We start from the raw sequence: 24250 nt of genomic DNA, 5'->3' as shown, positions 1-24250 counted from the left end.
GGTTGTCACTCAGAATTGTACGGTACATGGCCCCATCCATTCTCCCATTGATGCGGTGAAGTAGTCCTGTGCCCTTAGCAGAGAAACACCCCCAAAACATAACATTTCCACCTCCATGCTTGACAGTGGGGACGGTGTTCTTTGGGTCATAGGCAGCATTTCTCTTCCTCCAAACACGGCGAGTTGAGTTCATGCCAAAGAGCTCAATTTTTGTCTCATCTGACCACAGCACCTTCTCCCAATCACTCTCGGCATCATCCAGGTGTTCACTGGCAAACTTCAGACGGGCCGTCACATGTGCCTTCCGGAGCAGGGGGACCTTGTGGGCACTGCAGGATTGCAATCCGTTATGTCGTAATGTGTTACCAATGGTTTTCGTGGTGACAGTGGTCCCAGCTGCCTTGATCATTGACAAGTTCCCCCCTTGTAGTTGTAGGCTGATTTCTAACCTTCCTCATGATCAAGGATACCCCACGAGGTGAGATTTTGCGTGGAGCCCCAGATCTTTGTCGATTGACAGTCATTTTGTACTTCTTCCATTTTCTTACTATGGCACCAACAGTTGTCTCCTTCTCGCCCAGCGTCTTACTGATGGTTTTGTAGCCCATTCCAGCCTTGTGCAGGTGTATGATCTTGTCCCTGACATCCTTAGACAGCTCCTTGCTCTTGGCCATTTTGTAGAGGTTAGAGTCTGACTGATTCACTGAGTCTGTGGACAGGTGTCTTTCATACAGGTGACCATTGCCGACAGCTGTCTGTCATGCAGGTAACGAGTTGATTTGGAGCATCTACCTGGTCTGTAGGGGCCAGATCTCTTACTGGTTGGTGGGGGATCAAATACTTATTTCCCTCTGCAGAATGCAAATAAATTCATATACTTTCCACAATGTGATTTTCCGGATTTAATTTGTGATGTGCTATCTCTCACTGTTACCAATAACCTACCCTTCAATTATGGGCTGCTCATGTCTTTGTCAGTGGGCACACTTACAAAATCAGCAAGGGATCAAATACTTATTTCCACCACTGTATGTTCTTACCAGTTGCAATTGTTTTTTTGAATGAATTCATTGCAGACACTAGTACAGTTTTGGTGCTATGATTTGATTAAAATCCTGATTGGGACTCATGTAGAATTGAGTGTTTAGTTAGGTATTCGGTTAGTTGTTTCGTCACTATGCCCTCCATCAGTTTGGTTATGAGCGGAATGGATGCAACTGGGTGATAATTGGTTAGGCCCATTGTGTTTTTCTTGGCATCTTTTGGCAGCGGGGTGAGTAGGATGTTTCCTTTATCCGTGGGGAAAAGCCCATTTTGGAGTCTGTGGTTTACCTGGTTCGTGAGGACTTTTTTGAATTGTTTGGGGTTGGGGGTGGGGAGATGGAACATCGTATTGCGCTGTTTGCGGATGATGTGCTACTTTATGTGGTGGATCTGGAGCAGATGCTACCTATGGTGTTGGAGATCCTTGGGGAATTTGAAAGATATGCTGGTTTAAAGGTTAATATGGATAAAAGTGAGCTATTGGGGATTTCTCTAACCCACATGGAAGAGAGTAGATTGAGAGCACTGTTTGGTTTCAAATGGGCCAAGAATCACATTCGATATTTGGGGATTCAGATTCCCAGGGATCTGAGAAGGGTTTACAGTTTAAATTATGAGAGGATCATGGACCAAATTCGGGTGGAGTTATCCCGATGGAAGGGATTGTGGCTTTTGTGGTGGGGGCATATGGCAGTGGTGATGATGAATTTGCTGCCTAGATTGTTATTTCTGTTTCAGTCACTGCCAGTGGCGGTTCCGAGGGGTTTTCTGTCACAGTTAATTTGGGAGGGCAGACATCCCCGTTTGGCAGGATGTCTATTGTGGGGGGCTCCTGAGAGGGGTGTAGAGCGGTGCCCAATATTGAGTGGTATTATTTTGCTGCCCAACTGCGGATGATTATAGACTGGGAGAGGGGGAAAACAAAGCCAGCTAGTCAGGTGGAGCAGTCGTATAGCCCTCATAGGCCAACGAGTTCCTACTTGTGGACTACTGAAGGAGTGGGAATGATTTTGGCTGGGATACAAAATCCGTTTGTGAATCATCTGGTGGAACTGTGGGGAGAAGTGCGGAGGAAATGGGGCCAGACTGATAGGGTGTCTACACTTGCGTCTTTGCGATGGGAGCCAAAATTTGGGGCTGGGAGAGAAAATGCCATATTTGTGCGGTGGGAACAAATGGGTATATTGAATTTCCGAGCTGTGCTGCAGGGGGGTAGGATGAAGAGTTTTGATACGCTGTGCTCCATGTATGGCCTGCCCGGGGGAGATATTTTTTCCTATTTACAGATTCAACACTTTGTGGGGACACTGGGTTGGAGGGGGGAGAACCCTCAAGTGCTGGAAAGTCTGGAAAACCTGTGGCTTTTGTTGAGGAGGGTGCCCCGACCAATATTAGTCATACATACATTTCTGGTTTTCAGGGGGCCTGGGAGGAAGATTTAAATTGCCGTTTTTCTGATCAGGAGTGGGAAGTTATTTGCGGTGAGGTTCAGAAAGCTTCGGTATGTGTTTTGGTGCAGGAAAATGCATACAAAGTCTTATCCAGATGGTATTACACACCTGAGAGATTGAAGCGGATGTACCCTGCTACATCAGACATATGCTGGAGGTGTAAATCCCAGCTGGGTTCTTTTCTACATATATGGTGGACCTGCCCAAGAGTGGTTCCCTTCTGGTAGGCCATTATGGAGAAATTAGATCTTACCTGCTAATTTGCTTTCCTTTAGTCCCTCCGGACCGGACCAGGATTGGACTGATGGGTTGTGCTCGCCTACCAGCAGGTGGAGACTGAGAAAAACTCTGACTCTAGAGAGCCAATAGGAGCCCTGGCCATGTGACCTTAGCCTCAGTATTTGAATAACAAAGCAGGAAAGAAAGAAAGAAAGACCATCTGTGCCGTATGGAATCCTAGCAGCCACAAAGCACTCGGCAATGCCAAGTATCAGAGCTCACCAACAACTCTTACCAGAGAAGTGGTATGGCCCGATTTGTCCTACAGCTCACCAGCAACTCTCACCAGAGAAGTGGTATGGCTCCCTTGTATTATAGCTCACCAGCAACTCTCACCAGAGAAGTGGTATGGCTCACTTGTCTTATAGCTCACCAGCAACTCTCACCAGAGAAGTGGTAAGGCTCACTTGTCTTATAGCTCACCAGCAACTCTCACCAGAGAAGTGGTATGGCTTACTTAAAGTTTCACATATATATACTAGCATGGCTTATTTAAAGGTTCACATATATATATACCAGCAATTGGGTACCCCAGCAACTCTCACCAGAGAAGTGGTATGTCCCTTTTGTAGGAAAGCTCACCAGCAACTCCTACCAGAGAAGTGGTATGGCTCACTTGAATTAGAACTCACCAGCAACTCTCAGCACAGAAGTGCTAAGGACCTCAAAGTTCTATACATATATAGATATATACATACATATATAGATAGATATATAAATACATACATACACATATATTCCAGCAACTGAACCCACCAGCAACTCCGACCAGAGACGTGGCATGGTCCACTTAAAGTCCTATATATGTACAAGCGTCTTTTTTTTTTTTTTTTTTTTTTTTTTTTTTAATACCCCCTTGAAAAAGTGACAAAATATGGGAGGGGCCTGGTCCGGTCCGGAGGGACTAAAGGAAAGCAAATTAGCAGGTAAGATCTAATTTCTCCTTCCTTAGCGTCCCTCCGGACCGGACCAGGATTGGACTGATGGGAAGTACCAAAGCAGTAACCTTAAGGGAGGGACCCTTTCAAACCCCTAAGCATCTCCGAGTTGCATAGATCACCTCCTGGCGACAATGAACATGTAGAGTGTATATCAATCAAAAGAGAATGAAGATAAGCTCAAAATGGCACCGTACAAAATGTGCACCTAGTGCACCAAAACTCGCTGTGCGAAGGAAAGAACCCCGCTTCTCAAGATGGAGCATATGTTATAACACTCTCAGGAAATGGTCCCCCAGTGAGTAGACAAATAGAAGGTATGAATTCCTTAATACGTCGAGATATAGTGAGGCCGAAACAACGGCAACCTTACCTTGACTAGAAGTACCAAAAGGAAGGACCAAATAGCTTGTAACAGCTCTCTAAATATATAAGATCTGTTTTAATATGTAAAGCATATATAAAGCATATAATTTCCTGTGATCTTGAACGCCAGTAGAAGAGTCCAGACCAGTAAGAAAAAAGTGATTGGAAAAGATGAAAAATGGAAAACTAAGGTAGAGTGAAAAAGAAATACCCAGGTGAAGAAGTACCTCTTACCTAGACGTACTAGCTGATTGGAAAAAAAGAAAACCTGTATGAGAGAAACTTGCAGTCCTGACCCTGCTAGCTGAAGCCATGCCTACTAACAACAGTGTCTGAAAGGAGAAAAAAACCTTAAAGGAAACAAGATGATTTTGAATTATCGTGCGAAGAAGAATAACACCCTGTCCCTCTGACAATGTCACTAAGGCACAGAGGCTAAAAGCTGAGAAGAGAATACTGCAACTACAAAAGATGCCATCCTGCTTAGCAAGGCTGAATGCCTGTCCCAGACTGAGAGCATGCACCAGCCTGAGCAAGAGAGAAACAAAGAGGCCGGACTGGGGAAGAGAGAAGGTCCTCTAGAGAAAACAGAAAACCCCCTCGGCTCCATAAAAAGTCAAGATGACAACCTAAAAGGCAGCCTGGTATATCTGCAAGGAAAAAAAAAAAACAAACAAACAAAAAACATAAGGGTTACGCCCCTGAGATCCAAATATCTAAGCGAAATGCCCGACCTGAAGAGAAGGCCACCATGCCAGAAGGGGATGGCATGCTACAGGGCTGGTCAGATGGTAGATCCATACAAATGACTCCCCTTGAATAAAACAGACATCAGCCATGAAATAAACCAAACGTCAGTGCGGATGTGAACCCACCTAGGAGGCAGGACGATTAGAGTCAGAGTGAGAACCAAAGCTGGGCCTCCCCGATGACATCTCACTGCACTGTTCGCTAGATTACCCCTTAGGCAGCTTACAGAGAAAAGTGAAAACATGCAAAAATAAAATGACATACATGTCAATCGTGTAAAGGGGGGCACATGCAAGCCCTGTAAAGAAACAGAATGACCAGATAGTAGAACTGTCCGAGGAAAGGATGTACCTTCAATACACAAGAAGACCAGAGACCTACCAGGGGCCTCAATATGTAGCCTAAGAAGGCAACAGACCTACCAGGAGACCGAAGACCATTCTGAAAGAACATAAGCTAGAAACAGTCCTGCCAGAGAGCAGGATTGAGTCTTTGAAGAAACCTAAGATGATAACAGTCCTATGAGAGTACAGAAAGAGCATTCCGGACTAACATAACATGGCAACAATGCTGACCAAAGACAGAGTGCTCAGAATAAAACGCTAGCCCTCAGGGATACCTCCTTGCTCCGAGAGCGACTGACAGTCCCCTAGTTGCAATGTAAAGAGACCACATGGTAATCCTGAAAGCAAACCGAATGCCAAGAGCCAAGAAGGAAAAAATTAAGTTGCAAAGTAAAGAGACCACATGGTAGTCCTGGAAGTAAAACCAAATGCCAGGAGGAATGTCCTACTCAACTAATGCCGAAAAGAGCAGCAGTCTCGGGGAAAAAAACAAAAGGGAAGCTGCAAATGCTTCAGAACACTCAAAAAGATAAAGAGCACGGGAGTGCAGCTCATGAGACTGCAAAAGGCAATTGCCCAGGGGAAAAAAACCTTGCAACTATGTCGCATGTAACCCCAAAATATTGTGGAGACTGCGAAATATTTAGATGACTCTTGACCACCAGTACTAGGCATCCTGAGAACCATAAAAATTGCACTTCTCGGTCTGCGACTTGCTGACTTGTCGACAAGAGGTTTTTTTTTTTTTGTTTGTTTTTTTTAATAGCTAGCTGACTCGCCATGAGTGAAGAAGAATCTCCCCTTTTCTGAGGGGTAGCATAACTATGATGAACTTTTAGAGACTGGAAAACAGTGTCGTGAAGGGACATTATTGCGCATTGTGAGCTGGTCACACTTCCAGGACCCAGCCTGGGCGGACCCTGCTTAGCTTCCTTCACACCGGGCTCTATCCTTCTCAGAAACTCTCCTAAGAGAAATATGCAGAAAAGTTTGTATCAAAAAATGTGCTGCACGAAGCTTCACTATGGATCGAAGGCTTTCATGAAAAAGACTTGAGACTTTGAGAGCGCTCTTGACAGCATTTAGAATTGAAATAGGAGGAAGGAAAATTCCTTCTTAGGAACTAGGTTCTTGTGATAAAGATTTGAGACATTGAGAGTGCGCATGACGGCAGTGAGATTCCAAATAGGAGGAAGGGAGATCCATTCTTAGGAACTAGAAATTAAAATTGCATTCGGAAGAATCAAGAGAGAAAATGGTCTAAGATCCAAGAGTCTATGTAGGGAGACCCCTACTTCACATGCCTTGCCGTGAGAGCGATAGAGAAAGGAGGCGAAATGAAAAGCATAACCATCTAAAAATAAAACCGCAAGAACTCCTGGACAGAGGAAATAAGAAGATGACTGTCATGTAAGAGTAGCCTGCAACTATGATTTCATGACACAAAGTTAAACAGGTGAGAGTGGCATGTACCTATGATAACATCCTTACTGCCCCCATGCCTGTGGAAGAACAAACGTATAGCTAACATATAGGAAATATCCTGGTATGGAAAGCAACCTTTCGAAAAATGCTATAACAAAAAAAACACAACTGTGAACTACCTTCCCACAGTCACATTGGAGCCGACTCTGTGGGTGCTTGAGCACCCCCGATATTGAGAAAAACTCATGTATATGTCCAGGGAGGGGTCATTTTCATTGGACTTAGCACCCCCAATAATTTTGAAAAGTTGGCTCCTAGCCCACAGACAAACGCCACCTGAGATTATAAAGAAACAAACATCAAACAGGCTGGCCAAGTAATGCATATATAGTGGGACACAGACATACAGGAGTCCCAGAAAGAGAAATAAATTACTAAAACTGGGACCTGCACCCAGTTCTGTAGCCCACCTTTTGATGCTGCTTTTAACTCCTAACCCTTATTCACTCTGTTCAGGACCCTTATTTTAAACCTGCTCACTTTAAAATCTCCTTATCTCTTGTTTGTTCTGTCTGACCTAATGAGATTGTAAGATCTGAGGAGCAGGGACTGTCTCTTCATATTCAAGTGTACAGCGCTGCGTTTTTCTAGTAGCGCTTTAGAAATGATAAATAGTAGTAGTAGCAGCTTCAGAGACTGTAGTGCTGACTATTAGGCTACAGCAACCAGCTACTCAACATTAAAAACATAAAAAGCAAAGAAATGACCCCCCTAAAGAACATAGGCGACTCCTGAGAAAGATCAGCCCCAAACGGCCCGAAGACGGCGAAAAAGAAAGTCCCGACGCACCCCCCAGCGGCGCACAATATTTACAGGAGCCGGAAGAGGAGATCCCCGACGCTGGCATACAGCGCGTCTCAGCTTCTCGGACATGACGGTAATGCGCGTGCGCGTGCACGCGCGTACCCGATTCGCGCCAAAATCTCTCTTTTTTTTTTTTTTTTTTTTTTTTAAGCCCTGCTCCGCCGAACAAACCGCTTAGGGAAGAACACAAACGGCAGTGCTAAATAAAATACAGCTCAACTCAAAGAGGGCTGAAAACAAAATGCTGCTGCTTACTCTTTTTTTTTTTTTTTTTTACACAGCTGACTCACAGCATTCCCATGCAATCAAACGGAGCTGTCTGCTCATTCAGTCAGTGGGGACAAGTTGTCTTTAATTTTTTTTTTTTTTTTTTTACACCTAAACTCCTCCAAATTACTGCTGCCTCTTTTTTTTTTTTTTTTAACCAGCTAGATAAAATAGACACCTAAAACAGCAACCAGAGCTGCCTGCTCGTTAAAGTAATGGGGAAAACTCCGCTGAAGAGTAATAGAACAACACATAGCTGTCTGCTCGTTAGAAGCCGGGGGATGTAGCTTGCTCCTTAAAATGCTTATAAGATTTAACTTTCTATAGTGGCTGCCTCTCCCAAAGACATACACCTTTCTAAACAAAGGGTAGTCCTTCCCAGCTACGTATGGGAGATGGGGAGGAAGGGGGGAGGGACCCGGAGACATCCAAGTTTGACACCCCCAGAGGCTGTAAAAGAAAGAAAGGAAAAGAAGTCCCTACCTGACCAGCGTCTAACAGAGAATTCCTAGGCACAGAAGAAGAGGTAGCAATGTTGTTCTTATTGTAAACCTCTAAAAGAGAAAGAGAGAGACTAATGGGCTCGCTTCCTACCTGCTGGGAGACTGAGAAAATACTGGGGCTAAGGTCACATGGCCAGGGCTCCTATTGGCTCTCTAGAGTCAGAGTTTTTCTCAGTCTCCACCTGCTGGTAGGCGAGCACAACCCATCAGTCCAATCCTGGTCCGGTCCGGAGGGACGCTAAGGAAGAAAGCGTTAGTAATATTCATTGAAGCATCATTGGTGTGTAGTCCTGTGGTATGCCTCTTGGGTTTGTATAACGAGCGGGATTCTTGGGAGGACAGCAAATGGCTGTGATGGGGGTTGGCAGCAGCCAAGTGCCTTATAGCACAGCATTGGAAGAAGGTAGACCTTCCGACATTGGATGATTGGAAATGCAAATTGGGTCAGTTAATACATATGGAGCGCCTTACGGCTTATCGCAGGGAGGGTGTTCTGCGACATAAGGGTTGGTGGGCGTTATTCCAACAGCGATTACCACGCATTTAGGATGATGGAGAATTAGAGGATGTTGATGGGCTTGGAAGGGGAGGGTTAAGTGGGGGAGGGGTGAGAGAGAGTGCCTCAAAGAACCAAGGGGCATTCTCAAGTTATGAAGGGGCCGGAAGAGGTTGGAGGGTTGGGGGGGGGGGGGGGTGGCGCATACTATTGGTGAACAGTCTATTTGGGGTGTGGAAGTTGTTTAAGGGACTAATTATATAACAAATAATGCAGAGGAGTTCAACTAGCTGATAAGCTTGAGTGTGTTGTATTAGTCTAGAAATTATTAGCCCCGGTGTGGGCACGAATGAGCCGGAAGTGTTCTTTCTTAAAGTTGACTGTTACAAAATTATTATAATAAAAATTTAAAGTGGAAAAAAAGAAATGTCAGACCACAGCCGTAGAAAGGTATTTTTCAGAAAAAGCACATTTATAACTCTCTTGCAACTCTTAAGTCTGCTCCCAGCTCAAGAAAAGCAAAATAGTTATAATAAAATAAAAACTAGAAATATGTACGGTTTGCACCTTTTCACGGCCTTTACGATATACAAGTCTGCACTATTTGCTTTGCTTTCCTGAGTCTCACAAGCATTTGTGCAAAAGCATTTTATACATCTGGCTTTGTTTTTACAGTGCTTGATTGTGACCCCTGATGCAGGCAGTTTGTCCCACTGAAACACGGACTGTGTCAGGTTCATAAACTGATGCTGTGAATAAAGTATCTTTAAGCAACATTTCCTGTGGTGGATGATCTTTTGGCCAACCTTCTTCTGTAGAGGTTATTCCTGTTTTGCTGTGCCTGATATCCTGAAAACCTCAACTGGCTGGGTTGAAAACCCCTGGTCTAAAGAGCTTAACACTATCAGGGGGTGGGAGGAGTGGTGCAGATTTTACGTAGAAAAGGTTAAATACACCAATTTTACTTACCAATTCTGCTCATTTTTGATTGACCGATACATTTTGTGCCAGTTCCCATAGCAACAACTTCTTTGATTACTTAAGAAAAAGAAATTGAGAAATTATCAAAAAAAATTCACCCTTTCCTAAAATCTTGCTGGTACTTTAAGAATTGTAAATGGTAACTTAACATAATTTGTCTTCTAAGTTTCCTTCTGCATTTACCACATAGCCAAAGATGGGGTAATTCTATATCCCAGACACTCCAGGTGTGTCAGCGCAAATAACCACATAATTTGCACACATAGGGGCAGAACACGGGCAAAGTGTGGGCTGGACGTATGCAGGACTGTTCACTACTTGCAGGTACCTGCCACTCTTACACCAGCTCCATGGTTGACATGAGCACCTAAATGTTAGGCATATTAATCTTATTAATCGTACTTTCAGTGTATACTCTGGCAGCTCCTCCTCCACTTCTATCCCATTATCAGTTAGTGTACCTCAGGGATCTGTCTTGGGAACTCTTCTTTTTTCCATCTATACTTCTTCCCTTGGTGCTCTGATCTCATCCCATGGTTTTCAGTATCACCTTTACGCTGACTCCCAGATCTACCTCTCCACACCAGAAATCTCAGCAGGAATCCAGACCCAAGTACATAAGTATTGCCATACTAGGAAAGACCAAAGGTCCATCGAGCCCAGCATCCTGTTTCTAACAGTGGCCAATCCAGGCAAATACCCAGCAAAATCCCCAAAATATACAAAACATTTTATACTGCTTATCCCAGAAATAGTGGATTTTCCCCAAGTCCATTTAATAACGGTCTATGGACTTTTCCTTTAGGAAGCCGTCCAAACTTTTTTAAAACTCCGCTAAGCTAACCGCCTTTACTACATTCTCTGGCAACGAATTCCAGAGTTTAATTATATGTTGAGGAAAAATTTTTTCTGATTCGTTTTAAATTTACTACATTGTAGCTTCATCGCATGCCCCCTAGTCCTAGTATTTTTGGAAAGTGTGAACAGACGCATCACATCGACCCATTCAACTCCACTCGTGTCTGACATTGCTGCCTGGATGTCTCATCACCATCTGAAACTTAGCATGACCAAGACTGAGCTTCTTACCTTTCTCCCTAAACCAACCTCTCCTCTTCCCCCATTCTCTATCTCTGTGGATAACACTCACATCCTCCCTGTCTCATCAGCTCGTAACCTTGGGGTTATCTTCGATTCCTCTCTCTCCTTCTCTGCACATATTCAGCAGACTGCTACAACCTGTTGTTTCTTTCTCTATATCACCACCAAAATTCGCCCTTTCCTTTCTGAGCACACTACCAGAACCCTTATCCAAACTCATCACTCTTGCTTAGACTACTGCAACTTGCTTCTCACAGGTCTTCCACTAAGCCATCTCTCTCCCCTTCAATGTGCTCAAAATTCTGCTGCACGACTTATTTTCTGCCAATGTCGCTAACCACTAGGCTACTCCTCCACTCCAGCTGACGATACCCAGTTTTTCTTCCCCTGTGATTCTACAGTTCCTATAGCTATGGATAGCATCTCTTATATCTTCTCCTCTATGGCCTTGTCCTCACTGAGTGCTCCTTTCATCAGGGGACAGAATACTATAAGCTTTCAGTCAATCTCGCTTGGCAAGGCAACAGTTAACATAACTGGGCTACTGTTTGTCTGCAGCAGCCAAAACTGAGTGTGAAAGGGAAGTTTTTTAGCAACTGGACTGGAAGTTATTTATTTCAAATTAGGAGAATGACACAGGGATGGGGACTTGCGGTAACCACAGAGACAGGGAAGAGATAGAGCCTGCAAGGACAAGGCGAGGACAAACTTTGTCCCTGTGTCATTCTCTACTTTGAAAGCAAACAAACTGGCAAAATTTGCACGGGGGATGCTGTGCATTCCTGCTACCAGCACATTTTCTGAGAAGCCATTTTCTATTGTGGGAAGGACTGTGGAAGACAGACGAGCTAGACTGAATCCTGAGATTGTTGATGACTTATTCATCCACAGATTAAAAAATCATAACAGTTCTTTGTAGGGCATATTTCTCCCCCACTAGGGCACATAGAACGAGTTGTATTTTGTACTCTGGACATTTTAACAGGGTGGATTAGGGTTCCTTGGGGTAGTAAACGTCAGCTATTGTTGGGGTTGGAAGGGTAGAGGGGGGGGGGGATTATTATAGTTGCTCGTGGTTATTATTGTTTTGTGATTTATAAACAACAGTTGCACAGAATATGGTACCTTTTTATACTTTAATAAAAAGATTTAAATATAAAATCATAAGTGTTTGAGGCTTCTGCAGATGAGAATTAAGCCCATGGGGAAGGGACGGAGCCTATGGGGACAGCACAGGGATGGGGACAAACTTTGTCCTCGTGTCATTCCCTACTTGAAATATTAAAAACAATTTCTATCCACTTACGATCACTTGATATTGTTTAATAAATTTGATTAACCATTCTTTGAGGATATCAGCAAAGCGGTGTAATCAAAATAAAAATAAATGTAAAAAGGATTAAAGTAATGCACGCTAAAAAGAAAAGCAATCGCCAGAATAAAGGCACTCACTCTGTGGAGGTTCCTGGCTAGGGCCACTTTCCGTCTTAAGGTCTGACGACTCAACTTGTACAACCGCTGCCATCAATGTCCACTCTCGGTTGGGATCAGGCATACCTTGCTTGGGCAACTTGGTAGAGTAGTGTTTATATGACAGTTCAGCAATCTCATCTGCAGACCACATTCTTACAGCCACCTTTAAGAAACAATATTCACAACTAGTCAACCGCATGTCCTGCTGAAATGTTGACGTATTTGAATTGTCAGGTGGTATAATATACGCTTAAATTAAGTACATAAGTAATGCCACACTGGGAAAAGACCAAGGGTCCATCAAGCCCAGCATCCTGTCCACGACAGCGGCCAATCCAGGCCAAGGGCATCTGGCAAGCTTCCCAATGTACAAACATTCTATACATGTTATTCCCGGAATTGTGGATTTTTCCCAAGTCCATTTAGTAGTGGTTTATGGACTTGTTCTTTAGGAAACCGTCTAACCCCTTTTTAAACTCTGCTAAGCTAACCGCCTTCACCACGTTCTCCGGCAATGAATTCCAGAGTTTAATTACGCGTTGGGTGAAGAAAAATTTTCTCCAATTTGTTTTAAATTTACTACACTGTAGTTTCATCGCATGCCCCCTAGTCCTAGTATTTTTGGAAAGCGTGAACAGACGCTTCACATCCACCTGTTCCACTCCACTCATTATTTTATATACCTCTATCATGTCTCCCCTCAGCCTTCTCTTCTCCAAGCTGAAAAGCCCTAACCACCTTAGTCTTTCTTCATAGGGAAGTCGTCCCATCCCCACTATCATTTTAGTCGCCCTTCGCGGCACCTTTTGCAATTCTACTATATCTTTCTTGAGATGCAGCGACCGTAATTGGACACAATACTCAAGGTGCGGTCACACCATGGAGTGATATAACGGCATTATAACATCCTCACACCTGTTTTCCATACCTTTCCTAATAATACCCAACATTCTAATCGCTTTCCGAGCCGCAGCAGCACACTGAGCAGAAGGTTTCAGTGTATTATCGACGACGACACCCAGATCCCTTTCTTGGTCAGTAACTCCTAACGTGGAACCTTGCATGACGTAGCTATAATTCGGGTTCTTTTTTCCCACATGCATCACCTTGCACTTGCTCACATTAAACGTCATCTGCCATTTAGCCGCCCAGTCTCCCGCATGATCTGGTGCGGGAGGTAATGGTGCTGGGGCCACTTGATAACAGTGATCATAATATGATCGGATTTGATATTAGCTTTGAAGTAAGTATACACAGGAAATCAGATATGTTAGCATTTAACTTTAAAAAAGGAGACTATGATAAAATGAGAAGAACGGTGAAAACGACACTTACGAGAAGCGGCTGCGAGGGCCAAAAATTTACATCAGGCGTGGACACTGTTCAAAAACACCATCCTGGAAGCCCAGGCCAAATATATTCCGCGTATTAAAAAAGGAGGACGGAAGACCAAACGACAGCCAGCGTGGTTAAAAAGTGAGTGAAGGAAGCTATTAGAGCTAAAAGAAAATCCTTTAGAAAATGGAAGAAAGAACCGACTGAAAATAAGAAACAGCATAAGGAATGTCAAGTGGAGTGGAGGAGTGGCCTAGTGGTTAGAGTGGTGGACTCTGGTCCTGAGGAACTGAGTTTGATTCCCGGCACAGGCAGCTCCTTGTGACTCTGGGCAAGTCACTTAACCCTCCATTGCCCCATGTAAGCCGCATTGAGCCTGCCATGAGTGGGAAAGCGCAGGGTACAAATGTAACAAAAAAAAAAAAAAAAAGTCAAATGCAAAGCACTGATAAGGAAGGCTAAGAGGGACTTCGAAAAAAGATTGCGTTGGAGGCAAAAACACATAGTAAACATTTTTATAGGTATATTAAAAGTAAGAAGGGGGAAATGGGATTTGATATACCGTCTTTCTGAGGTTTTTGCAACTACATTCAAAGTGTTTACATATATTCAGGTACTTATTTTGTACCAGTAAGACGGCAAAAGAATCGGTTGGACCGCTAGATGACCGAGGAGTAAAAGGGGTGATCAGGGAAGACAAAGCCATAGCAGAGAGATTAAATGAATTCTTTGCTTCGGTCTTCACCGAGGAAGATTTGGGAGAGATACTGGTGCCAGAAATGGTATTCGAAACTGACGAGTCGGAGAAACTGAATGAATTCTCTATAAACTTGGAGGATGTAATGGGGCAGTTCTACAAATTGAAGAGTAGCAAATCTCCTGGACAGGATGGTATTCATCCCAGAGTACTGATAGAACTGAAAAATGAACTTGCGGAGCTATTGTTAATAATATGTAATTTATTCTTACAATCAAGCGTGGTACCGGAAGATTGGAGGGTGGCCAATATAACGCTGATTTTTAAAAAAGGTTCCAGAGGAGATCCAGGAAATTATAGACAGGTGAGTCTGACGTTGGTGCCGGGCAAAATGGTAGAGACTATTATAAAGAACAAAATTACAGAGCATTTTCAAAAGCATGGATTAATGAGGCAACCCCAACATGGATTTAGTGAAGGGAAATCTTGCCTCACCAATCTATTACATTTCTTTGAAGGAGTGAACAAACATGTGGATAAAGGTGAGCCAGTTGATATTGTGTATCTGGATTTTCAAAAGGTGTTTGACAAAGTACCTTATGAAAGACTCCAGAGGAAATTGGAGAGTCATGGGATAGAATGTACTGTCCTATAGTGGATTAAAAACTGGTTAAAAGATAGAAAAGAAAGAGTAAGGTTAAATGGTCAGTATTCTCAATGGAGAAGGGTTGTTACTACTACTTATTTCTAAAGCGCTATTAGACGTACGCAGCCCTGTACACTTGGGGGTTCCAGAGGGGTCTGTGCTGGGACTGTTGCTTTTTAACATATTTATAAATGACCTAGAGATGGGAGTAACTAGTGAAGTAATTAAATTTGCTAACAACACAAAGTTATTCAAGTCGTTAAATCGCGGGAGGATTGTGAAAAATTACAAGAGGACCTTACGAGACTGGGCATCTAAATTGCAGATGACATTTAATGTGAGCAAGTGCAAAGTGATGCATGTGAGAAAGAGGAACCCGAATTATAGCTATGTCATGCAAGGTTCCACGTTAGGAGTCACTGACCAAGAAAGACATCTAGGTGTCATCGCTGATGATACGTTGAAACCTTCCGCTCAGTGTGCTGCTGCAGCTAAGAAAGCTTGGAGAAGAGATGGCTGAGGGGAGACATGATAGAGGTATATAAAATAATGAGTGGAGTGGAACAGGTGAATGTGAAGCGTCTGTTCACGCTTTCCAAAAATACTAGGACTAGGGGGCATGCGATGAAACTACAGTGTAGTAAATTTAAAACAAATCGGAGAAAATGTTTCTTCACCCAACGCATAATTAAACTCTGGAATTCGTTGCCGGAGAACGTGGTGAAGGTGGTTAGCTTGGCAGAGTTTAAAAGGGGTTAGACGGTTTCCTAAAAGACAAGTCCATAAACCACTACTAAATGGACTTGGGAAAAATCCACAATTCCAGGAATAACATGTATAGAATGTTTGTACGTTTGGGAAGCTTGCCAGGTGCCCTTGGCCTGGATTAGCCGCTGTCGTAGACAGGATGCTGGGCTTGATGGACCCTTGGTCTTTTCCCAGTGTGGCATTACTTATGTACTTATGATACATAGTAACATAGTAAATGACGGCAGATAAAGACCTGTACGGTCCGTCCAGTCTGCCCAACAAGATAGTAAATGATGGCAGATAAAGACCTGTACGGTCCATCCGGTCTGCCCAACAAGATAAACTCATTTGCATGATACTTTATTTGTATACCCGAGTTTGATTTGTCCTTGCCTTTCTCAGGGCACAGACTGTAGAAGTCTGCCCAGCACTGTTGTACTAAGTTCTGAAGCTAATGTCAAAGCCCCTTAAAATTTACACTCCAGCCCCACAGACCCCTCTGGAACCCCCAAGTGTACTACTGCTACTTATCCTTTCTATAGCGCTACAAGGCATACACAGCGCTGTACACCATACACAAACAGTCCCTGCTCAAAGAGCTTACAATCTAGATAAGACAGGTAACAGACAGAACAATTAAGGGTAAGGGAATAAAGAGGTGAGGATAAAAGGACAGGGCAAGTGAGTAGTGGTTAGGAGTCAAAAGCAGTGGTAAAGAGGTGGGCTTTAAGTTTGGACTTGAAAACGGCCAAAGACGGGGCTAGACGTACATGCTCGGGAAGTCCATTCCAGGTGTGAGGTGCAGCAAGATAAAAGGAACAAAGTCTGGAATTAGCAGTAGAGGAGAAGGGGACAGATAAGAGAGATTTATCTACAGAACGGAGTACTCGAGGCGGGGGGGCATAGGGAGAGACAAGAGTGGAGAGGTACTGGGGAGTGGCGGAGTGAATGCACTTATAGGTTAACAAGAGAAGTTTGAATTGAATGTGGAAATGGATAGGGAGCCAGTGAAGTGACTTAAGGAGAGGGCTAATGTGAGCATAGCGACTTTGGCGGAAAATGAGTCGCGCAGCAGAGTTTTGGACTGATTGAAGAAGAGAGAGATGGCTAAAAAGGAGGCCGGTGAGAAGCTGGTTACAATAATCAAGACAAGAGGTGATAAGAGTGTGGATAAGGGTTCTGGTACAGTGCTCAGAGATGAAGGGACAGATTTTGCTGATGTTATACATAGTAACATAGTAGATGACGGCAGAAAAAGACCTGCACGGTCCACCCAGTCTGCCCAACAAGACAAACTCACATGTGCCATTTTTTGTGTATACCTTACCTTGATTTGTACCTGTCCTTTCCAGGGCACAGACCGTACAAGTCGGCTCAGCACTATCCCCGTCTCCCAACCACCAGCCCCGCCTCCCACCACCGGCTCTGGCACAGACCGTACAAGTCTTCCCAGCACTATCCCCACCTCCCACCACCAGCTAAGCCTCTGGGGATCCCTTCCCTCTGAGCAGGATTACTTTATGTTTATCCCACACATGTTTGAATTCCGTTACCGTTTTCCTCTCCACCACCTCCCGCGGGAGGGCATTCCAAACATCCACCACTCTCTCCGTGAAAAAATACTTCCTGACATTTTTCTTGAGTATGCCCCCCTTCAATCTCATTTCATGTCCTCTTGTTCTACCGCCTTCCCATCTCCGGAAAAGGTTAGTTTGCGGATTCATAGCTTTGAAATATTTGAACGTCTGTATCATATCACCCCTGTTTCTCCTTTCCTCCAGGGTATACACGTTCAGGTCAACAAGTCTCTCCTCATACATCTTGTAACGCAAATCCCATACCATTCTCGTAGCTTTTCTTTGCACCGCTTCCATTTTTTTAACATCCTTCACAAGATACGGCCTCCAAAACTGAACACAATACTCTAGGTGGGGCCTCACCAACGACTTATACAGGGGCATCAACACTCCCTTTCTTCTGCTGGTCACACCTCTCTCTATACAGCCTAGCAACTTTCTAGCTACGGCCACCGCCTTGTCACACTGTTTTGTCGAATTCAAATCCTCAGATGCTATCACCCCAAGATCCCTCTCCCCGTCCGTACCTATCAGACTCTCACCGCCTAACACATACGTCTCCGTGGATTTCTACTCCCTAAGTGCATCACTTTGCATTTCCATTTCTTCTAAACAGGATTCCTTTGTGTTTATCCCATGCATGTTTGAATTCCGTTACCGTTTTCATCTCCACCACCTCCCACGGGAGGGCATTCCACACATCCACCACCCTCTCCGTGAAAAAATACTTCCTGGCATTAATCCTGTCTGCCCCCCTTCAACCTCAATTCATATCCTCTAGTTTTACCGCCTTCCCGCCTCCAAAAAAGGTTCATTTGCGGATACCTTTCAAATATTTGAACGTCTGTATCATGTCACCCCTGTTTCTCCTTTCCTCTAAGGTATACATGTTCAGGTCAGCAAGTCTCTCCTCGTACGGTTTGCAACGCAAATCTCATACCATTTTTGTAGCTTTTCTTTGCATCGCTTCCAGTCTTTTTACATCTTTAGCAAGATACGGCCTCCAAAACTGAACACAATACTCCAAGTGGGGCCTCACCAACAACTTGTTGAGGGGCATCAACACCTCCTTTCTTCTGCTGGTTATGCCCCTTACTATGCAGCCTAGCCGTCACCTTGTCGCATTGTTTCTTCCCCTTTAGATCCTCAGACACCAACACCCCAAGGTCTCTCTCCTGAGTCTAACTTACTAATCTCTCTCCTCCTATTTGGTATCTCTTTTTTGGGTTTCTGCACCCCAAGTGCATCACTCTACACTTCTTGGTATTAAATTTAACTGCCAGACCCTCGACCATTCTTCTAAGGTTTGGAGATCCTTAGAAGGGGATAAAGGGGATGGGTCGACTTCCCTATGAGGAGAGGCTAAAGTGGCTAGGGCTCTTCAGCTTGGAGAAAAGACGACTGAGGGGAGAGATGATAGAGGTCTATAAAATGATGAGTGGAGTTGAACAGGTAGACGTGCAGCATCTGTTTACACTTTCCAAAAATACTAGGACTAGGGGGCATGCGATGAAGCTACAAAATAGTAAATTTAAAATGAATCGAATGAAAATTGTTCTTCACTCAACAGTGACAAGGGGCCATTTTAAATGCAATGGCTGCAGCAGTTGCAACATGATGTTGGAATGTAGGGAATTCATCAACCCGGTCGATTTGATAGGGAATTCATCAACCCGGTCGATTTGAAGAAATACCACATAAATTCTTATACTAATTGTAAATCTGACCATGTTGTTTACCTATTACAATGTCCCTGTATTAAGATTTATATAGGCTAAACCATGAGACAGCTCCACACAAGACTATTGGAACATAAATCCTGCCTGAAGAGGAAACAATTAGGTTCCCCCTTGGTAGCCCATTGCAACACTGCAAAGCATGATTTCACAGAATTCCGTTGTGTTGCAATTAATCAGGTTACATTTGACATTAGAGGTGGGAACAGAGCTAAACATCTCCTTCAAGCAGAACAATGGTGGATCTTCAGACTCAAATCTTTAGAGCCTAAAGGTTTGAACACTACGATCCAATGGGCCACTTTTTTGTAGAATGGGCCCTTTAAGATCTTGTCTCTAGATTTCCTGACGATATGCCAACCAATCACACAGCAGTGACATCATAGGGTGTTAGTTTTAAGACACCATTTTCTAGGCAATGCTGGTTTGTTAAATAATATCGCACAGCATAGCAAGTAGGTCAGATAAATGAGTGCAAACCGTAACTAAGTGCATGAGTATGGCATTGGTGCAGGGGCTAATTTATCTACAGATTCACAACGTAGCATGAGGTTGTTCCCTTGATAAAGCCTGCGACGGCGAAACGGGACCCCATTGGGCGTACAAGAGTGCAACCAAATTGCAACTACATTGGCGGCACTAAAGATAAGTGTTCGTTAGATGTGATTATTTGTTTATTAAAGTTACAATTGGAGGTTTTTTAGCCAATGAAGATTCCATCCCCGCATAGAAATGATAAGTAGTAGTAGTAGTATAACAGATGTTCTGAAGCGGGAATAGAGGCTTTTTCCCCTCCATTTATATAATACAAATAGCAACTATTGAATGTTTTTGGCCACTTCAGCTGGTGAAATAACATTTGTTTCAAACAATAGTGGCAGTATCCTATTTTTGAATAAAGCTTTCAACAAATAAAACAGACCAGAATCTGCACAGGAAAACAATAAAAATATACCACTATGCTAGTTCACAGGAATTCACACTTTCTTGGTGAATCAGGAGACATAGAGGCTTATTTTCAAAGCACTTAGCCTCCCAAAGTTCCATAGAAACATATGGAACTTAGCCTCCCAAAGTGCTTTGAAAATATGCCTCATAGGATCAAAGCAAACCAAATTATTAGGCCGGTGTGTGGGAAAAGAATTCAGTATTTAAAACCCCAGAGAGAGACAAAGCCAGAGAAGCATACATTCACACACACACACCCCTCCCACATTCCACATTCACATGGACTCTCATTCACTGAACGGCATCAAGCAGACCCTGAGACACAACGGAGCACTGCTGTATTATAATGGAAAACAAAAATGAGGATGTTATAATGCCTTTATATCGGTCCATGGTGCGACCGCACCTCGACTACTGTGTTCAATTCTGGTCATCGCATCTCAAAAAAGATATAGTAGAATTAGAAATGGTGCAGAGAAGGGCGACAAAAATGATAAAGGGGATGGGATGACTTCCCTATGAGGAAAGGCTAAAGCGGCTAGGGCTCTTCAGCTTGGAGAAAAGGTGGCTGAGGGGAGATATGATAGAGGTCTATAAAATAATGAGTGGAGTTGAACGGGTATTATTATTATTATTTATTGCATTTGTATCCCACATTCCCCCACCTATTTGCAGGCTCAATGTGGCTTACATAGGTTAACATTTTCATTTCAGGATGAAATACTCTACCTGGAGTATTGTGTTCAGTTTTGGAGGCCGTATCTTGTTAAGGATGTAAAAAGAATTGAAGCAGTGCAAAGAAAAGCTACGAGAATGGTATGGGATTTGCGTTACAAGACGTATGAGGAGAGGCTTGCTGAACTAAACATGTATACTCTGGAGGAAAGAAGAAACAGGGGCGATATGATACAGACGTTCAAATATTTGAAAGGTATTAATCTGCAAACGAACCTTTTCCGGAGATGGGAAGGTGGTAGAACGGGAGGACATGAAATGAGATTGAAGGGGGGCAGACTCAAGAAAAATGTCAGGAAGTATTTTTTCACGGAGAGAGTAGTGGATTCTTGGAATGCCCTCCCGCAGGAGGAGGTGGAAATGAAAACGGTAACGGAATTCAAACATGCGTGGGATAAGCATAAAGGAATCCTGTGCTGAAGAAATGGATCCTCAGGAGCTTAGTCAAGATCGGGAGGCGGGGCTGGTGGTTGGGAGGCGGGGATAGTGCTGGGCAGACTTATACGGTCTGTGCCAGAGCCGGTGGTGGGCAGCGAGACTGGTGGTTGGGAGGCGGGGATAGTGCTGGACAGACTTGTACGGTCTGTGCCAGAGCCGGTGGTTGGGAGGCAGGGCTGGTGGTTGGGAGGTGAGGATAGTGCTGGGCAGACTTATACGGTCTGTGCCAGAGCCGGTGGTTGGGAGGCAGGGATAGTGCTGGGCAGACTTGTACGGTCTGTGCCCTGAAGAGGACAGGTACAAATCAAAGTAGGGTATACACAAAAAGCAGCAAATATGAGTTATCTTGTTGGGCAGACTGGATGGACAGTGCAGGTCTTTTTCTGCCGTCATCTACTTTGTTACTATGTAGATACAGTTAGTAATGTGTAATGATTGGGAAGGGAAGAAAGAAGAAGGAAGAAGGAGATTAGGGTAGTTATATAGTTGCGCGTTCATAACTGAGTGGGTTGGTGAGGTGACAATGTGGCTATTGTAGGCCTTGTTGTGAAGCGTCTGTTTATGCTTTCCAAAAAATACTAGGACTAGGGGGCATGCGATGAAGCTACAATGTAGTAAATTTAAAACGAATCGGAGAAACCTTTTCTTCACTCAACGTGTAATTAAACTCTGGAGTCTTTCATGAGGTACTTTGTCAAATGCCTTCTGAAAATCCAGATACACAATATCAACCGGCTCACCTTTATCTACATCTACAACCAGAGATGACCAGAAAATAAAAGGTAGAAAAAAATAATTTTATTTTCTATCTTGTGATTAGTGTACCTCAGATTTGAAATGTACATCCTGCCAGAGCTGATTTCAGACATGGCTGGGATCCAGGGCAGAAATCTGAGAGAGGACCCCCCCCCACCCAAAGCCCACTATCAGGCTGGGCTTTCATCAGCTTCCAGCAGGCTTGGGGCTCTCTCTGGTCAGAGGCCAAGGGCAGTTGCCCTAGTCACAATCCCTAACACCATCCCTGGCATGTGCCATCTTGTTCTTTTGCACAGTACAGGAGTAAATGCATCTTTCTAGATCTCTGGTGTTGTGCACAAGCTGTAAACAGTTATGTACCACATGGGGTCAGAGTGTGTGGGAACAGGGATGGGGACAGTAAAGTAATGAATGTAAGTACTTGTTTATTTTTTTAATATCTGTGTAAATTACAAATCGAACGATGATTTAAAATAGCCACGAATATCACTACATGCAGTGATATTCTAATTAAATGACACACTACTACTACTATTTAGCATTTCTATAGCGCTACAAGGCGTACGCAGCGCTGCACAAACATAGAAGACAGTCCCTGCTCAAAGAGTTTACAATCTAATAGACAAAAAATAATCAAATCAATTAATGTGTACAGGAAGGAGAAGAGGAGGGTAGGTGGAGGCGAGTGGTTATGAGTCAAAAGCAATGTTAAAGAGGTGGGCTTTCAGTCTAGATTTAAAGATGGCCAAGGATGGGGCAAGACGTAGGGGCTCAGGAAGTTTATTCCAGGCGTAGGGTGCAGCGAGACAGAAGGCGCGAAGTCTGGAGTTGGCAGTAGTGGAGAAGGGAACAGATAAGAAGGATTTATCCATGGACACAACTAAATAAGGATAATTTCTTTTTTAGACTATACTTATTCTGCAACAGATCATTGAGATCCTTTATGCAAGTTGTTTATAGAGTTTGATGAGCAAAACATACGTTATATAAATATTTTAAAACATTTATAGCCTGCTTTATGTAAAATCCCAGGTGGGCTTCAAACACACACACAAAATGCTGTGGTAATAAAAGTAATGTGATGCACAGGTGCCTTTATAAAACAGACTCCTAAATCCAACAGCACAAAAATTATGAGACACTAACGGGGGAAATAGATTCCTCCACGCCTGCATTTCATCTGCAATGTCGCCTCTGCCGCGGATACCTCCGAACACACAACCAAGTCACCCGCCAACTCCCCTCAAGGACCGGTGTCCCCTCCAGCCCCCCCCCCCCCCATCCAGCAACACTTCCTCTCTCTTCCCCCCCCCCACGATCCAGCAACACTTCCTCTCTCTCCCCCCCCCCCACGATCCAGCAACACTTCCTCTCTCTTTCCCCCCCCCCCCACGATCCAGCAACACTTCCTCTCTCTTCCCCCCCCCACGATCCAGCAACACTTCCTCTCTCTCCCCCCCCCCCACGATCCAGCAACACCTCTTCTTCCCCCACCCCCCCCCCCCCGATCCAGCAACACTTCCTCTCTCTTTCCCCCCCCCCACGATCCAGCAACACTTCCTCTCTCTTTCCCCCCCCCACGATCCAGCAACACTTCCTCTCTCTTTCCCCCCCCCCACGATCCAGCAACACTTCCTCTCTCTTCCCCCCCCCCCCCCCCCCCCCCCGATCCAGCAACACTTCCTCTCTCTTTCCCCCCCCCCCACGATCCAGCAACACTTCCTCTCTCTTTCCCCCCCCCCCCACGATCCAGCAACACTTCCTCTCTCTCCCCCCCCCCCCACGATCCAGCAACACCTCTTCTTCCCCCACCCCCCCCCCCCCGATCCAGCAACACTTCCTCTCTCTTTCCCCCCCCCCCCACGATCCAGCAACACTTCCTCTCTCTTTCCCCCCCCCCCACGATCCAGCAACACTTCCTCTCTCTTTCCCCCCCCCCCCCCACGATCCAGCAACACTTCCTCTCTCTTCCCCCCCCCCCCCCCCCCCACGATCCAGCAACACTTCCTCTCTCTTTCCCCCCCCCACGATCCAGCAACACCTCTTCTTCCCCCACCCCGGTAAACTCATAACTCACCTTCCCACAACAATCACAGGTTCCGCACTTCCGCTTCTTCCCTCTCTCTGAGGCTCTGTCTTGCCGGAAACAGGAAGTTGCGTCAGAGGAGACGGCATGAGCCCGTCTGTCCCATTATCTTGGCTGAAGCCAGTGGGCAGAGCTTAACGCCATATTTGTCAGATCAATACACGTGCCACTACTGCGGTGGTTTCTATTTTATTAAACCGCTGGGAATGGGATGGAAGTTTCTGGGGAGGCTTAGTTACAACATTCAAAATGTATTTGTTTGTG

General features: G+C 44.5%; 1 protein-coding gene across 1 annotated transcript in view; it reads right to left on the bottom strand.

Annotated features, from left to right (window-relative positions):
- The window catches only part of ADAT1 (adenosine deaminase tRNA specific 1), a 109608-nt gene extending 85558 nt beyond the window's left edge, over nt 1-24050 (bottom strand). The window contains exons 1-3 of the mRNA XM_030205077.1: nt 23978-24050; nt 12262-12445; nt 9697-9765 (exon numbers count right to left, since the gene is read on the bottom strand). Coding sequence (XP_030060937.1) covers nt 9697-9765; nt 12262-12433 — 241 coding nt within the window. The 5' untranslated portion in view covers nt 12434-12445; nt 23978-24050. The remainder of the gene's footprint in view (nt 1-9696; nt 9766-12261; nt 12446-23977) is intronic.
- Between the last annotated feature and the right edge of the window lie 200 nt (nt 24051-24250).

This window comes from Microcaecilia unicolor, chromosome 5 (assembly GCF_901765095.1).
Source record: "Microcaecilia unicolor chromosome 5, aMicUni1.1, whole genome shotgun sequence".
Taxonomy (NCBI): Eukaryota; Metazoa; Chordata; class Amphibia; order Gymnophiona; family Siphonopidae; genus Microcaecilia; species Microcaecilia unicolor.
The sequence above is the reverse complement of the archived record's forward strand: the minus strand, read 5'-3'. Positions and strand labels throughout refer to the sequence as shown.